The sequence below is a fragment of the Asterias amurensis genome, chromosome 3, assembly GCF_032118995.1.
Source record: "Asterias amurensis chromosome 3, ASM3211899v1".
Classification (NCBI taxonomy): Eukaryota; Metazoa; Echinodermata; class Asteroidea; order Forcipulatida; family Asteriidae; genus Asterias; species Asterias amurensis.
Window position 1 is genome coordinate 14,065,692 of NC_092650.1, and position 14,507 is coordinate 14,080,198.

General features: G+C 38.5%; 1 protein-coding gene across 1 annotated transcript in view; it reads left to right on the plus strand.

Moving 5' to 3' along the window:
* Nucleotides 1-14,507, plus strand: part of LOC139935069 (glycine receptor subunit alpha-4-like) — a 162,408-nt gene that overhangs the window by 134,953 nt on the left and 12,948 nt on the right. The window contains exon 5 of the mRNA XM_071929525.1: nucleotides 12,128-12,210. Coding sequence (XP_071785626.1) covers nucleotides 12,128-12,210 — 83 coding nt within the window. The remainder of the gene's footprint in view (nucleotides 1-12,127; nucleotides 12,211-14,507) is intronic.

The following is a 14,507-nucleotide window of genomic DNA, read 5'->3' on the forward strand; positions in this document are numbered from 1 at the left end:
AAATTAATTAATCACAACTGTGTGACGCCTAGCCCAATATCCAAGTTTAATCTGGGCCTATACTGTAACTCAAGCACGTCATTAGTGCCTAAATATAGCCCAGGCCTAAATGTCGCCAATATCCTTTAGGTTAGGTTCGGGCTAGAGTAAGTCGGGCTACACTTGAGTCCTTACTTTACGTTGAAGTACGAACGGGGCAATATGTATGCTCGGGTTTGGTTTAGGTTGTTTATAGTCCTGGCGACATTTTGTTGGGTGTCGGGCTAAGTGTAGGTGCCTTACACCAATATTAACTCAATACCTTAGAAGACAAAGATTGCATTCGAGATGTTGTACACAAGCAACAATAGTTACTCACTTGTTGCTGAAATGGCTAAGCGAAAAAGTATTCCCGACTCATGTTTCCCTTTTTTTTCTTCCGTAAAAATATGTAGACTAAGCATATAAAATCATACACAACTTAATCCCAACTGTGTGACGCTTACCACGTCATAAGTGCCTTAAAGCCCACGCCTAAACTTCGCCAATACCCTTTACAAAGTATAGCCAAGTTACATCTGATACCAATTCCATAGAGCTGCCTAAGTACAAAATTTTGCTTAAGCAAAAAAATCCTTGCTTAGTAAAATCAGCTTACCGGCCAAGAATCCACGCAATTGTTATGCTAAGTAAACAACAGCTAAATACTAGTCATAAGCAATGTATATGGCATGACATTTTTGCCAGTAACATGTGAAAAATAAGCGAGCTGTTTTCGTGCTTAAGCAAATGGTTTGCTTAAGCAGCTCTATGAAATTGGCCCCTGGCTACATCACTTTAAGAGTCCTACGCGTAAGTACGGAGAAACTTGTACGCTTGGATACATGGTATAGGCTATTATTTTGTTGGGTGTCGGGCAAGTGTTGGTGCCGTACACAAATTAACTTTATACTTACGGACGACAAAAACCCTAATCATTCCATTTTGTGCATACTGGAAATCCGCACAGTTCAGCTTGCATTCGAGATGTTGATAGATCGCAACACCCAGGGGATGTTTTATGAACTACTGCTCAAAACAAGACTTTTGTTTTTCCGAAAAGGTACGAGTAGGTAGATGTGGATCCCGCATAACCCTGGGGCAATAGATCATCCTCGTTTTGTACATATTATATATAGGTCAGATGTAGTTGTGTTGCCCCTGGCTCGCGGCAAAGCAAAGCAAAAGGTCATCCACACTATTATCTTAGTCACGGCAATCTTCGCAGTCAACAGTAAATAAACAACATCAAATAAGTGGTCTCGAAGATTAAAGCGCATAATCAAACACAAGCCTCGCGCTCATTTCAATTCAATTCAGTAACATTTATTTCAATGCTGTCAATTTAGTACAATAATGCACATTTTCGAAATTACAAAATGCAAAGAGGTATGATATATTAGGTAAACAATGATTTAATAATAATAAGCAGCAAGTTAATGGTAACATTTAAGTAGAAGGTTAAGCGAGATCCCTTTGTTTTCTAACCTATGGACAGACACACGTGGTACAACATGGACCGTAAAATGGACTTAAACTGTTGATTTACACGCACCCCTTCGTCTGTAGTTTTTCAGAAATCTACGATGCAGCAAATCGATTGGAAACTTTAATTGGGGAATCGAAATAGTAAGGAAAACTGCATGGTTACGTATTGGGGAAACTGTTTAATGGTGTTTTGTGTTTTCTAAGTGCCCGTTAGTTTATTTATTTTTTTAATTTTTTTATTTGGCGTTCCGGAATTTGCCTTTTTTTTATTTTTTTTTTTTTAATGCAAGTCGCGCAAAACAAGGCTAAAAGCCACTCTTGGTTAAGGGCTACAAGGAAGAAAACATAGACATGCAGAAACTCAGTGGAGCTGAAGGTAGGAATTGACATTCCTCTTGAAAGAGGTATGATAGACATTCACTATAGGACTCAACTGTTTGGTTTGGGTGTACATAACGTGGACAGATTTACCCAAACTAAATAGTGCTCTAGTAATGTGTCAACCATATCGTAAAATGGCTTTTAATATAGGAAGCAGTGTTGTATGATTTTGCCTCATAATGGAGTGTTCTAGATTGGTGTTTCTCTGTGATCAAGTAAAATAAAAGATAAGAAAATGAGCAACCGTACACTATGTGTTTATCGCGTCCGATCAAGCACCAATAATCATGCTTTTAAGAACCTTCTTCAAACTGATTCCATCAAAATCGACCCACAAGATGCCCCTGTGCAAAAAAATAGAGGAAAGAAAAATCAGTGCCGAGAGACCAAAATCACTGCTTTGATGAAATCTCAATTTACGCTATAATGTGATTCGTATCTTTTGGGAATTCTTTTAAGGGATTGTCAACGGGAGAACCCACCTTATGGGCGAGTTTTATTATTTCGACTGTTACTTCTGCTTGTGGTGAAAATTAGACGCATGTTTCGCACAGTTTGTTGATCAAATTATTCGATTGTGATTTTAAGTCTGGCTCCGGGCTGCGTTTTCTAAGTGCTCTAAGATAGCACCGCGAGGAAGATTCCGGACTAACAGTCTCACGGCTAAGATGATTATGGAAAATAACTTGATTATTTTCATTCTGGAAATATATTGAAGGTATTTTGATGGAACGATTGTGAGCTAAATGACAATGCAAATAGTATAAACTATAATTTGGTCATACGTCATACCAAAACGTGACACTTGAACGGCCGATGAAGTTAATTGTTAGTAGTGCGACGGTGTGCTCATTTGCGGTACCTTGTGGAGACTAAGGGGGAAAGATGATAAAAGAAGGACTATATAGGCCACATAAAATAAAATAAACTGTTGATCGTCCTTTTTTGCGGAGTGGGGAGGGAGTTTTTTTATAGTAAGTTTTGTTGACATGCCAAATATGAAATCAAGAATAAAGAAATCATCACAATCACATTAAACAGAGTGTTTGTGTGATTTTGATGTTTGCAATAGTTTTGTCAAACAAATTTAATTCCTAGATGACATTTTCTGTAAACTTTTTCAAACAACTAAACACAGTGTAGCCCAAGTAAATATTTGAAGAAATGTTCTTGCTTTGCCAACATGAATAAAAACCTTCTTTTCAAACTTGTGCATTTTGAATAAAATATCAGCTGAAAAATCTGGGCAGTAAAAGTATAAAGAGATATCCAGACATGGAAATAAAATGGGGTCGTGGGGTTTTGAACGGTCGGGCGGGGACGATCAGCAATTTATTTTTTTATGTTGGCTTATATGTGAATTCTTAAGACTTGGATGGGTCCACAAGGAAGTTTATGTAGTGCATGGACAAAGGAAACTACAAAATTATGTTCCACACGGTTGCACTATTAAGAATGAGTGTATTTTTATGGGATTTTAGGCATTGAATGGTGAGGTGTCAATACATATTGGTTTGCAGTAACACCATACCAGATAGATTTTGCAATCGACATAACTATTGCTATAATCTACCGAGTGCACTCAAGTCGTGTGAAACAAACGAATAGTTTATCACGAAAAGGATGCAGTCAATCAGGGTCTGGTGGTAATGATTAATGACACAATACTTTCCTGTCATTACCTTTGAGACGTTGCAGCTGAAATCTGTGCAAATTAACACGTTGTGGCCGGTTGAGTTTTTTTGTAAACTAATGCAGGCATATTTGTTTTGACAGTACAATATCTTCCCCTGAAACCAATTCTATACTTCATCGTGACTATGTTTACCCAAGATATAATATGAAACACAGTGGTACCCTTCCCAGAATAATTGCTTACACAACGTAAGAGGTTACGGTACAAATCGTAATACAAACAAAGATGACAAATTATTGGAGCAGTGGCTGACATATTTTTTCCTGCCCGTCAAGCTTTTCAAAATTACCAACAACAAACTGTGTTTCTGGCGGTTTGATGAAAAGCCGCGTGGAAATCGGTTGAATATAGGTTTTCTCGGTCACATTTCGGCAAATGAGCAGCCGATTTCGTTTTCATGCGTTCGAATTAAAGCTGTTTTGCCTCTCCAGTTGTTACTGCGTTTCAAATTCAGAATTCGGCCATTCAATTTCGTTTTTGAGTCGAGTCAAATTCCTTTAGCACTATCATCAATTTAGTGTATTGGCCTGCTTTTTTCGAGACACACACGCCTCAAGAAGCGACTGCGAATTTGAATGCTGCTTTGATGAATTGTTAAATTGAATGATTATTTTATTAAATCGAATGACGAAACATTACATTTGACTAATCATAAAACGGAATCGAATGACCTTTTTTCAGTAGCATTCGATTGCGCGCGAAACAGAAGAGCTTGATGGTTAAATTGGCTGCTCTCTTCCGAAATTGGCCGAGAAAACCTATACTAAACCTAGTGAAATATCAGATTAAAAAAAAATAAAAAACTTGTTGCAGCGGAATTATTTTTTCTTGGCTTATTTTCTTTGCTTTTAGGGGGGTACCAAAGAATATTTTGTCAGTGTTTCTGGAAGAGTCCAGATCCAAACAGTTTAATATGTTATTGAAATAAAATGTGACGGTATTTTTTTTAGGAAGACCTAAATTTGTCGAGGAAAATATGCAGCATGATTGGAATGAAATGAGATTTAAAATTCCGTTGTACCTCTAGTGACAAAGGAGCAGAGGCAGATATTTATCTTGATGATAAGAACCAGTTGCACCATATATATGTATAGATTTCGTTTTATGTGTGTTTTGTTTCTGGCAACCACAAAAAAAATTATTATAACACATTTCAGTCCCCCTATAAAGGCAAAGGTATGCAATTCTAATAACTCTTACATGTGAACATCTCGTTTAAAAGGGAGGTTGCGTTTTCGAGGTGCGCCGAAAGTCTTGAGCGAATATTAGGCCCACAAAGGAAAGAAAACAACTACTATATGAATACAAATTTTGAGCAGCGTAACGATAGTAACGCTTCTCAGAATCAAATTTGAACAAATACATAAAAACCACAAAGTTTATAAGTCAAATGATCTTTATAAATGCTGAACACTATCGAAAGGTGCTGTAGGCTTCTAACCAAAAGTGTGTACCACCAGACGTTATTATAGCTTCCTTAAGAATCACCTATTAATAAATTGTAAATTTGCGGGTATTACCAGGTAATAATCTCAAAGTAATGGCTCTAAAAAGAATTGATTTGGTCTTGACGTTTCAAACAGTATACTCTGCTCATTGTAGTTTTTCTTCCTTTCCTTCTGAAGACGAGCAGAGTATATAAAATACTTTTCGAAACGTCGAGACCAAACCGGCTCTTTTCAGAGCCAACGCTCACTCAAAGGTGATTTATTACACGGTTGTACCCGCAAGTGTACTATTTGAGTTATTTCTTATTATTCACAAGTTCAAACATCTTCGCTTTAACGTCCTCTGCACGATGATGGAAATCCCAGCAGAGAGAGAGAGAGAGCGACACGTTTTCATGTTTACTTTGAAGAGACATCCAAAAGGGCGACCCTATGCCTCAGGGAACATAGTCATTCCTTGAAAATGTTCTTGGAATCTTGCTACAGTAGGACATTTTATTCATGATGCATGCTGAATGATCTTTTAACAAGGGTTCATGTGTTCTTCAAAACCGATTAGGGAGGTACATGTCGAGACAACAAAAAGACACGAGCCTTGAATATAACCCGATATGACTAGGGGCACGTTTCTACGTGGCCGTGCATTTGAACGACAATATACGAGAAAGGTAATTTCAAACTGTCTCGTCCATGGTACGAAACCTTTTGATGCGAAGCATACTTTGAGAGTTTAGAACCAGTCGACTGTTTTAATCAACTGTTATTCTTTTGAACAATGATTCTGTTGAATGAGTGCACAACACTGTATAGGGTAAGCCGAAATGATATTTTATAAACCCCTATCCTATACACGTATTCAGTGTACTTAAAATTGTAGCTTTAAAACGAAACGAAGTATGGTGTGGCATGAAATAAAATCTCTTAATTGAAGTTGTATGTTTAATGTGTTCCGAAAGGAGCAGCCTACAATGTAAACTAAAGAAAGCAAAAAGTTTTGATTTCTGAGCCCAATTTCATAGAGCTGCTAAGCATAACAAATTTGCTAGCATGAAGCTTATTAAAAACAGGATTACCAACAAAAAATTCCACGTGATTTCCAGGACAAGCAAACAACAGCTGAATATCAGTAACAAGCAATATGCAACAAATGGAAATTTGGTTGGTAATCCTGTTTTGTAAAGGGAGAAATTACATGCTAAGCAAATTTTCGTGCTTAGCAGTTATATGAAATTGGGCTCTGGACAGTGAATAGATTCAAAGATTTGGACTTCTTGACCGTAAGATAGATCTCAGGCACGGCTTGTGTGATTCCATCTGAATCTTTTTATTTTTTGTTAGATTGGCATCAAAGGTCCCAACATTGATGGAATCTCGCCCAACCACTTTCCATATCGAAGTAGCAGTGTGTTAAATCTGGAATCGCGATGGAAGTTATAGCATACCGTAGTTGTGGGAAAGATATTATCGCCTAATGCTTTTTGCGTCCAGATTTATGTCAATAGAGAATTACCTTGGCTTGGATCATCTCTCGATGTATAAACATCCTATATTAAATGGTGGCTGCAACCCAGCCGAGGAATCCAGTGTCTTGATGTGATAGTACCCTTGCCCTATGTGAAAAGGGTGATAGGCATCAGTGAATTTCTTAGTAGTGAGGGAAAGGGGTCAGAGTCGAGATCACTATAGAAAGGGCTGCTAAGCAAAGAAAAATTGCTCAGCATGAAATGTCTTCCTTGATAAACACAGGATTACCAACCAAGTTTCCATTTGTTGCATATTGCTTGTTACTGGTATTCAGCTGTTGTTTGCTTAATCCTGAAAATCACGTGGAAATTTGGTTGGTAATCTTGTTTTTATCGAGGAAGAAATTCCATGCTATGTAAGTTTTTGTGCTCAGCAGCTCTATGAAATTGGGCCCAGATCACACTCTACCACCCATTGTACCATACTTCTGTTACTGTGGCGGCGTCATTTCATTCACTAATGTTTAACATTTGCAGGATGTTAGTATAATTGCCGGGTAAAGTGACGGCAGAATGTTAATTAATGAGGGAAAAGAAGGTCCTACGAAAAACACAGTCAGTGTACAACAACAGTGGTTGTTCCACTTGTGAGTTTTTTGCATTAAACTATCATCATTCTATATTAGTATGAAGTTTTTCTTTTACATACATTTCCGATGGCATTATTTGTCCAAAGGAATGGGTAAGGAAATCCGTGGTGTATGTTAAAAGCAGTGGACACTATTGGTAATTACTGAAAACCATACTTGGCAACGAGTAAAGGGGAGAGGCTGATAGTAAAAAAACATTGTGGGAAACGGCTCCCTCTGAAGTGACGTATTTTTAGAGAAAGAAGTAATTTTCCGCGAATTTGATTTCGAGACCTCAGAATTAGAATTTTAGGTCATGAAATCAATCATCTGAAAAGCACACAACTTAGTGTGACAAGGGTGTTTTTTGTTTCTCATTAATATATCGCAACTTCGACAACAAATTGAGCTCAAGTTTTCACAGGTCTGTTATCGTATGCATATGTTGAGATACACCAAGGGAGAAGACTGGTCTTTGACAATTACCAATAGTGTCCAGTATCTTTAGATTATTACAAAAAAGAGGCTGGGTTTTGATTCTGCCTGGGCAAACAGGCCAGGGACACTGGTCGGAGTTTCTCACTCACACACGACACGGGCCAAGGATTTCCATACAGGGTTAAGCAAACACTTCCCAATCGTTGGCGGGAAATAATCTGTTAACGTGTGGAAATTGGGGAAGGGCAGAAGGCTTTAAAGGTAAATTTGATTTCGTAGTTAGGGCGGGGGCGAAGGGGGTGGGACACACAGCCAAAGCACAGGTGACCCGGGAGCGCTTCGAAGTTGCCCCCCCCCCCCCACCTTGGCTGATAACCTTTTGTTCCGTCAGACTTCCTCATGTAGTCGCGAAGTGAAGGTTTTTGAAACTATTTGGTATAACCGGAAATTAAACTTTATTCGACCCAATCCATGTACTTGACTGCCAATTATTAAGGCTGGATAATGGCTGATATTAATCATCATGCATGAATGGATAATTCAAAACAACAAAGATTAATGACTCACTTATAACCACCGTAATAAGACAAGCTTCTCAGAGGATGGACTTTCTTATTGTAACCATATTTAAAGGCTTCAGGTTGTTACAAACATAATCAACGATTATATGAACTACAGATTGCAGTACCAAGTCAACGCCTGTGTGGTGCCTAAATGTAGCCCGGACTTGGAGCGTTACGTCGTTTTTGGTTAAAGTTTCGGGGCTACAGTTAGGTTTGGTTTACATGGTTGGGGTTCCATTTCGCATCACTTACAAAATATAGGTTGGGGCTACAAAAGATCTGGGCTAAGGGACACTTAGGTACAAGTTTGAGGCTATATATTCAGATTTTGGGTTGCATTGAGATGGTTGGGTGACATTTAGAACCGAAAGAAAACATTGGTGCAGTAATAGGCTACATTTTGCCCCTAGTTACAATTAGGTACGGGCTTGAGGCTATGCATTTATACCTCGGGCTACCGGGTCGGGCTACATTTAAATCCCGGGGAAAATCTGGTACAAGGACGGGGGCTACATTTGAATCCCGGGCTACATTAAAGGCAGTGGACACTATTGGTAATTACTCAAAATAATTATTAGCATTACACCTCACTTGGTAAAGAGTAATGGGGAGAGGTTGGCAGTATAAAATATTGCGAGAAACGGCTCCCTCTGAAGTGGAGTAATTTTACACGAATTTGATTTCGAGACCTCTCGAAATCAACCATCTAAACGCACACAACTTCGTGTGATTATAGGGTGTTTTCTTCTTTCAATATTATCTGGCATATTTGATGACCGATTGATCTCAAATTTTCACAGGTTAGTTATTTTATGCATATGTTGAGATACACCAACTGTGAAGGCTAGTCTTTGACAGTTACCAATAGTGTCCACTGCCTTTAAGAATAAAAAGGTGGAGGCTACCTCTACACCACATGCTTAATGTGTGTACAATGTTAGGGCTACATTTAAATCACGGTCTTTAATTATTTGCTAAATTTAGAGATACAACAAGGTACAGCGTTGGGTTACATTTATTTGTCGTGCCACACGTAGATCCCCGCACTGAGGTTGTAGAACAATTTACTTTGAATTTCAGTTTATATTGTGTTAAAAAAGAATATTTTAGCAAAGTAAACTTTCTAACCAAACTCTAATACATGACAGCAGTTGAGTCGTGATAAAACCATGAAAGTCGCTATTTACGCCGTTAGGGCTCCTGCTTATTTAAGATAAAAATTCTCAACTCCGACTTGTAAAGTTCCCTCATCCCACAAGATCTCCATGTCATAATGTAAACTGATTCGAGGATTTGTATGTGAGTGACTCGCCATGTTTGAAGTGAGGCCGCATGGGCCAGAGGCAACCAAATTTGGCGCGAAACAATCAGCCTCAGAGAATTACGCCAATATCCCCCATGTTTGTCTGATGAGTGAATACATTGTTCAGTAATAGGCAGTCTAGACAGCACTGATTTCCAAACTCGGGACAGCGTATTTACTGATGCATGGACATGTTTTGATTTAAATGTTCAGGCATCGTTGGTTTGAACCTAATGCTGATTTAAAGGCCCCAAGAAAGATACAGTTAAAGTAACAAGTAATACACCACTGCCAACTTGTTGAGAGAACATAAATATATACCTTTCACGGTAAGTTCACTAAGGATGTCGAACCCATCCAAAGTTTAGCACCTCAGCACGTAATATTTTCAGGGAAGCTTGCTATCATTTTCTTCAATTTGTGTAAGTTTAGTGTAAATCTGTGGACATTTTTTTTTTGTCCTACAACAAGTACATACACACGATAATCAAACACAACTAATATGGGGGCAAATATTATCGTTGGAAGTTTGTTATAATTATTTAGAGAAGGTTAATCGTGAAGACTTGGATGGATTAAACGTGGCGTCATCGACTACCATCTTTGATGTAAAACAATGGGAAAAGGCACGCGTGTACGCGACTGCGCACAACTCTCAGCCAATGATAGCCTTTCACGCGAGCACGTTTTATTAAAGATGGCGACCAATGCAAATGGTCAATACGCCCTTCTACATTCCATACACAGAAAGCGCAAAGAAAAGAGTGTTGCTGAAAGGTTGAGGGCGGTGCTATGTGAAAGGAATAAATAGATTGGAATCTTTCTCCAGAATACGATCATGCAGAGCATGTTCGAAACGTCGAGTTGAAACCAACGCATTGCAACGATTCTTTTCAGAACCATCCCAACTCATTTTATAGAGATAGTCAATACATGGTGTTACCGCAAACCTTTATCGTATTTCCACCATGCAAAGTTTCAAATCCTACTTAGATTGGAATCTAATGGAGTGCATGTGAGCATTTCAAATAAGCAAATGAGCATTTTCATAAAGATTGATCAGTGGGTGACACATAGTGAAAGAACATTATTCCGGTACAATGTTGCGCAAAGTGATCGAGCGTGCAATATTGTTCAACCCATTAATACTGGGCTTATTTCTTAAACGTGATGTTGCAACATTGTTTTCGGGAATGTAATAAACCCGGATTGGGCCATCAAGTGTTCAAGCAATAGGTTAATTGCCAAAGTTTAAGTAACAACTGTGCACACTTGTTTGTATGAAAACCGAAATTTAAACTTTGAATTTTGATTCTCGCCTCTGTAGCTACGTGACAACACCAATGGTGTTACGGTGTGCGTTCTGTATTTCCAATGACACCATAATATAAAGTAAAAGGCAGTGTACACTATTGGTATTTGTTGAAGACCAGTATCTTCACTTGATGTATCCCAGCAAATGCACAAAATAACAAACCTGTGAAAATTTTTACTCAATTGGTCTTCGGATGCTAGAAAAACACCTTTATGGCATAGAATTGTGTGCGTTTCAGATGCTGAGAAAGACTTATGCCAGACTCAGATTCAAAAACACTGTACGAGTTTGGTAATTGTCAACTTAGTATAATATAACATAACAAACCTGTGAAAACTTCAGCTCAATCGGTCCTCGATGTTTCGAGATAATAATGAAATAAAAAACACCCTTGTCATACCAAGTTGTGTGCTTTCAGGTGCTTGATTTCAAACCTCAAGTTCTAGATCTGAGGTCTCAAATCAAAATTCGTGGAAAATTAGTTCTCTCTCGAAAACTACGTTACTTCAGAGGGAGCCACTTCTCACAATGTTTATACTATTTACCTCTCCCATTACTCGTTACCAAGTATGTTTTTATGCTGTTTATAGTAATTACCAATAGTGTCCAATGCCTTTAAACGTTTTGTGTGAAAACAAAACTATATTGTACAACTGTGCATTTCGGCTTTTTAGCCGCTGTGTAGCAGTGTTATAATAAATAAACCATGAATAATACTAGTACATTTCCCCTTTAAGATAAACACTGTTCTTAAATATTAATAACTTGCTATTGGCTCTCTATGTAATTCCCCGGGGAGCATGTGGATAAGGGCAGGGTTGCTGTAGACAGCCCCCGTTGAGATATGATATCACTGTGTCTTAAAATAATCACCGGAGACAAGCGTGCTTCTTCCTCGGTAACCTTGCCGATGTTTTGCACCTCTGTACCCCATGATAAAAGGAAGAAACAACCCACCTCAATGCCGGAGTCCATTACCACATAATGCACTTCGGGTCTTGTTATCTGTACTAAGAGCCAGCTGGGACACGCTATAACAAGTTGAAAGTCTGCGCAAAACAAGTAGTGGATCGAGGGACATCGGGCGCGGATTAATTTCAATTTGCCCATGCAATTATGATTTCATTAAATGTTCATTAATTATTAGTCAGGTATAACACAGGTCAATTGCACGGATGGTTGGATGACTGTGATTTAATGCAGAGCAGACAAGGTACTAGACATCTGTGTCAATACTACTCATCCTCTTTGTTGTGATTCTTTGTTGTTGTCATATTTCTAATAGCATGACGAGAGTGGGTAACAATGTGTAATGAAATTAAAATCTTGTGATTGAATAGTTTTTTTTTATAACCGCGGTTTGTTTTTGTCTGATTTACACATAGATTGAGTCTGGTGCTGTACTGCCACATGGACTTCAAGGCTTTCCCGATGGATAAGCAGAGATGCAAGACCGCCATTGAAAGCTGTAAGTTCGTCTCCTCCTGGGTAGCCAATGCTCCTTTTCGAAACCACGGCTTCGGCTTTTGATTCGGCTTGAGGCTCCGTTTTTCCGTGTGAAGCCCTGAGCGCATACATGCAAAGCACGCGCAATATTGTCAAATCAACCGGCGGGGCCAAGCTAGCTTGAGCCGAATCCAAGCCGAAGCCGTGGTTTCGAAAAGGGCATATTTTAGTCAGAATGTGGGTTTTGGTTCTATATTTCTGGCATTCATTCCCGAGAAAAGACCATTCCGCTGTTGTGCAGCCTTTCCTAGCACAATATTGAACATGAGCCAAATTCATTCAAAACGATATTGAATTAGTGCTTGATAAAATTTTAAAAAATCAATCACATATGGAAACTAGGTGAAATCATACACAGAGGAAGCTTAGATAATGAAGGAACGATTCATACCTGGATTTAATTTAAATTTTCTTCATCAAAGGGAAAACATTGAATTGAAAAGAGAACAATATAACCCGAATCTCCAGTCTTCGTCAGAGATTGAAATTATATAAATACATCGTGTAAAATTAAACGTAAAAGATCAATATTGTTTTGTATTTTATCGGCGTAAAATATTCATGAAGCATAGCATATTTTATGGATATTTGGATGGATATTTTACGCATGATGTTAATATTACATCATATTTTCAGAAAGTAATAAGCCTGTTATATACTTGGCCTATTATATCCATGACCCTTACACCAAGTGATATTATTAGAATTACACCGCATGTACACCAAGTGATATTTGGAATCAACAGAAATCTACACCAAATGATATTTGGATTGCACAAAATTTGGATTACACCAACTTAACACCAAATGATAATTGGATTGCACAAAATTTGGATTACACCAATTGAACACCAAGGTATACTATAACCTTTACATCAATTGATACTTGGACTACACACAATCCCTTTACTCTTATGTGGTTATAAGGATTACACAATTTGGTCACAAAAAATGACACTTGGTTAGACTACCTTACCACCAACTGATAGTTGGATTACACCGCATTTACACTGTGTGACAATTTCGATTTAACAACAATTTACGCCACATTACATTAGAATAATCTATATCTGACAACACGACTTGTCAATAATACCACCAATGTTATAACATCTCGAACTATACCAGACGTAGCAAGCTGGAAGCAAGAAAAAAAACGGTGTCCATTGTATGCATTGATTGTCACGGTGTCGGTTTCGCTCGGCCCCAGCGGCTATAAGCAAGGCGCTGGGGACGAGCGAAGCTGTCGGTGTGGCATAGGATAAAACCCCCACATACGGCGAATAGTGTAGAATTTTAGTCTGACAGCGCCCTCTGTTGAATCAATTCCTTCAGCGCAAGTTTACCGTATGAGAAACACACACCACTGGACCAAACCCCCTAATGATATGTAGGTGTTCTGTTTCACACTTTGCATTTACTGAGTCTTACAACGAAAACAGTCTGGTGCCCCAGTCATAAGGCCCACTTCGTTCACCGTGACTTTGAGAAGAACAACGAATGCGTTGTATAGGAATACAGCAAAATAGACAAACTATTTAAAGGCAGTGTATACTTTTGGTAATTGTCAAAGTCACGTTTCCTCACCTGGTGCATCCCGACATGCATGAAATAACAAACCAGTGAAAAGTTAGTCATCGAAGATGTAAGGAAATAACGAATAAAACAAACACCCTGTTGCATAGATTAGTATCACAATACCCGAGAAAGGCTTCATGCCTGAAACCTTCCTCGGATTGAAATTTGTGATTGAAACATTATCTTTCTCTGAAACTACGTTACTTTAAAAAGGGGTCGTTTCTAACAATGTGTTGTAATATCAACAGCTCTCCAGTGCTCTTCACCAGGTTTCGGTGTTTATGCACCACAAAGCCCCACAAATTTTACATGAGAAGCGTTACTGTCTCAAATTGTGTATTGAACGTGATATATGACCACCTTTTGAAATGAGCCATGATGTAGTTTCATTGTATACGTATGACAGTGGACACTGCTGGTCATTGTCAAAGACCAGCCTTCTCACTTGGTGTAACTCAACATATGCATAAAATAACAAACAAGTGAAAATTTGAGCTCAATTGGTCGTCGAAGTTGCGAGATAATATTGAAAGAAAAAACACCCTTGTCACACGAAGCTGTGTACTTTCAGATGCTTGATTTCGGGACATCAAATTCTAACTCTGAGGTATCGAAATCAAATTCGTGGAAAATAACTTCTTTCTCGAAAACTAGGTTACTTCAGAGGGAGCCGTTTCTCAC